The following is a 3,357-nucleotide window of genomic DNA, read 5'->3' on the forward strand; positions in this document are numbered from 1 at the left end:
ATATATATATATATAATGTTATTATATATATATATATATTGAATAAGATTATTTATATTTTTTACCATTTCGTATAGAGACAATATAATATCTATGATTGATTTCACATCTAAATCCTTTCTTGATTTTCATTTTTTGTCAATATGCGTGTGTTCTTGTCACCACACGAGTAATGTTATCCTAAGCTAAACAGAGAGAAAATTAAATAAGAAAATTTTGTATAAAATAAGTGATACGCTAATTTCTAGATCCAAAAATACAAAACATATGTACAAATAATGGAACTAAACTAAGCTAGTGATGATATGGCGAAGTTGTTTGAGTTCTACTTTTTCTTTTTTGTAGAAATCTTTGTAGAGATTTCTTCACAGTTTGAGGTTGTAATAATGGTGATGATGGCTCAGATATTGGTGACAGACTCTTGTTTGTTTTCTCCTCTGTTTCTCTACTTGCAAGATATATTATAGCTTTAGCCTGCGCTTACAAAAATAAATAAATTAGAATAATTAACAAAAGTCATTTATTAACGGCAAGTATGGTTGGTGAAATAATTTGAATCCCAATCATAATTATCTTATTTAAGATAATGAAAATGGTTCTTTTTAATGGCTACAATTTTTTTTAAAAATCTAAATAAAGATTTTATATGAATAAAAAAACGTGCATCTTGGTTGACTAAATCATGTCTCTACCAAAGTTCGATATTTGTCACGAAATTTCAGCAAACTTTACACTAAAGAAAAAATGTCTCTATTGCCTCTCTTCAATTTATCTGTTTATATTTTAATTTGATGTAGAATTAAAAATATATGAATTTATAATTTAAACTAAATATATATATAATATATCAAAAATATTCTTTAACTTTTTAGTTTACATCATGTCTATTTAAAAGAAATTACAAGAAAAAGTAACAACATAATTATTTTTTTTAAGCTAAGTAAATAAACAGATCTCTAAACTTGTTGGGTTGAGTCATTTATTTTGTAATGTGTTCAAATGGCTTGAAGTAACACACAACTATTCTCAAACAATTTCATTATCAATTGGAGTAATGAGTTCTGGAACAATATATGTATTCTCTATCAATACGTTAGTTCCACGTCAACCAACATTGCTTAAAAGGAATAAATTACGAATAGTTAAGTGATAAAATAAAAAAATGACACAGTTAAAAAATCTAAAAAAAAAACCTAACAAATTTAAAAATTTATTTATGAGTTGGATCATTTATTTAGTACTATATGGTAAGGTTAATTCATGAGCGTACAAAGATCCTTCCATACTAATAATTTTTTTTTAAAAAAACATAATCATATATACTCATGATAGACTGACGTATAGGTTCACAGAAGTCCGTCCATACACCTCAAAAATAACAATAAGCTACAGAAATGAAAAGAGAAAAAAAATATACCTGAAGGTCAGTAACATGAGAAACCACAAGTTTTCCATTGTAAAATATGGTTAACGGCTCAGATTTCTTCTCTAATTCTGTGCTTTCTTTATCTTCCTCCCTATATAATAAGTAAACAAAAACAAATACAGAATCAGTACAATGACTATAATCACTATGTAATATTAGAAAATGATTAAAAATAAAATTGAAGACTTACATTGAAAAATAGGAGGATGTATTATTATTACTGCAAATGTTAGGAGAAAAAGTAGAAAGAGAAGGTGGCATAAGCCTAAGCTCCAAATTACAATTTCTTCTCATTTTCTTCGATTGTGATATGAAATAAGAAAGAGGATTTTGAATGATGAATATATACATACAAGTAGTGGGTAGGGTTCAAGGTGGGTGGGTGGGTATATTTTGGAAAAAAAATAAAAGCCACGTTTTTAACACATGAATAATAACATTAATAATATAGTTGGTTCATAAATAGCCAGCCGTCACTTTCCGAAAGTACGTAGTGGTAAATGGACATGTCTACAAAGATGGCAAACGGCTAAAGTATTAATTAAAGCAGCACGTGATAAATGACATTTCTTCTATATACTTTCCTGCTACGTCTCTTGTCTCCTTTTATTTTTATTTATTTTTATTTGTCTATTTATTAGCGATAAAACAAACAGGCTTCCTTTGACGTGAGAGATTAAGTTTATATGTTATTTGATGAGTAAATTTCACATAACTTATTTTAGAATAAATAATTAGTTTTAAAATAAGTTATTTTCTCTTTTATATATATATATATATATATATATATATTTTTCACTATTCCTTATTTTTATAATAATTCTTCATATATTTCTATTAAAAATTACATTAAATTAATATAATTTTTATTTATGAAATTATTTGATAATTCTTATATTTATGAGAAATTAAAATATAAATAAAAATAAGAGTTGGTCAAATAAATTCATAAATAAAGATTATATTTATGTAGTTTAATTTTTTAATAGAAAAATATGAATAATTATCATGAAAATAAGGAGTAGTAGAAAATTATTATACATGATATTTAAAAATAATGCAAATGTACATAAATGTGAAAATTAATGTATAAAAAGGGTTCAAGGAATATATTTGTCATTTATTTATTTTATCCTGAAATTACTATATAACTCAATGTGAGGAATAATTTTAGTTATTCCGAGATTACTATACCACCCTATGTGAGGGATAACTTATCCCGATACTAATTTATAATCCTAGGATAAGTTATTCCAAACTTTGCAACCAAACAAGGAAATAAAGGATAACAAAATTTATCTTGAAATCAACTCTCTTTATCCATCACACCAAACAGCTCCTATCAAACTTAAGATGAAAGTTCTATTTTTAAGCAAAATAAATAAAAAAGTTCCATTTTTAAATATATAAGGTACCATCATAGGAATGCACACACAAAAATATTTAAGCTAAATAAGATGGAGTTTTTAAAAAAAGAACAAATAACTAAAACTTGCAAAGAAAATATAAAAAATTAAATAAAATGAAAGATATTTTGTAGATAAATAATTGTCCTTAAAATTTATGTAGTACAATTATTTTGAATACAACAAATCAAAATTCACTAAGAAATAATCTTTGTATAACTGATCCCATCATAACTAGTCATATCATACTAATACCATCATAACTTGTATTTAAACTAAAACGACCCATAAAAATAGATTATATGTATCTTCCATTTTAAGTTTTCAATATATTTGCTTTTTCCTCATATTTTAAGACTATAAATTTATAATTATCTTTATATACTAAAAAGAAAAAAAAGTTATATTTATCCTTACAACAACATTAAATTGACGCATTCAGCATATACATCTTTTTCATCTAACTTTAGAACTATATTTACCCCGCACTCTATAAAGCAAACTACCAATGTAACATTAAATTCT

At 24.7% G+C, this 3,357-nt stretch overlaps 1 protein-coding gene across 1 annotated transcript; it reads right to left on the bottom strand.

Annotated features, from left to right (window-relative positions):
• Positions 1 to 97: 97 nt before the first annotated feature.
• On the bottom strand, positions 98 to 1,753 carry LOC107028162 (protein TIFY 5A-like). Its single transcript, XM_015229209.2, has 3 exons — positions 1,617 to 1,753; positions 1,418 to 1,517; positions 98 to 474 (listed from the first exon to the last, which is right to left on the bottom strand). Exons 1-3 carry the CDS (start codon positions 1,718 to 1,720, stop codon positions 295 to 297), a joined length of 384 nt encoding a protein of 127 aa, XP_015084695.1. The 5' UTR covers positions 1,721 to 1,753; the 3' UTR covers positions 98 to 294.
• Positions 1,754 to 3,357: the final 1,604 nt, after the last annotated feature.

The sequence above is a fragment of the Solanum pennellii genome, chromosome 8 (assembly GCF_001406875.1).
Source record: "Solanum pennellii chromosome 8, SPENNV200".
Classification (NCBI taxonomy): Eukaryota; Viridiplantae; Streptophyta; class Magnoliopsida; order Solanales; family Solanaceae; genus Solanum; species Solanum pennellii.

Coding starts and splice junctions, on each gene's coding strand:
- LOC107028162 (XM_015229209.2), bottom strand. CDS start 1,720: ATGAGAAGAAATTGTAATTTGGAGCTTAGGCTTATGCCACCTTCTCTT. Junction 1,518..1,616: donor ACATCCTCCTATTTTTCAAT/GTAAGTCTTCAA, acceptor CTTATTATATAG/GGAGGAAGATAAAGAAAGCA. Junction 475..1,417: donor CTCATGTTACTGACCTTCAG/GTATATTTTTTT, acceptor TTGTAAGCGCAG/GCTAAAGCTATAATATATCT.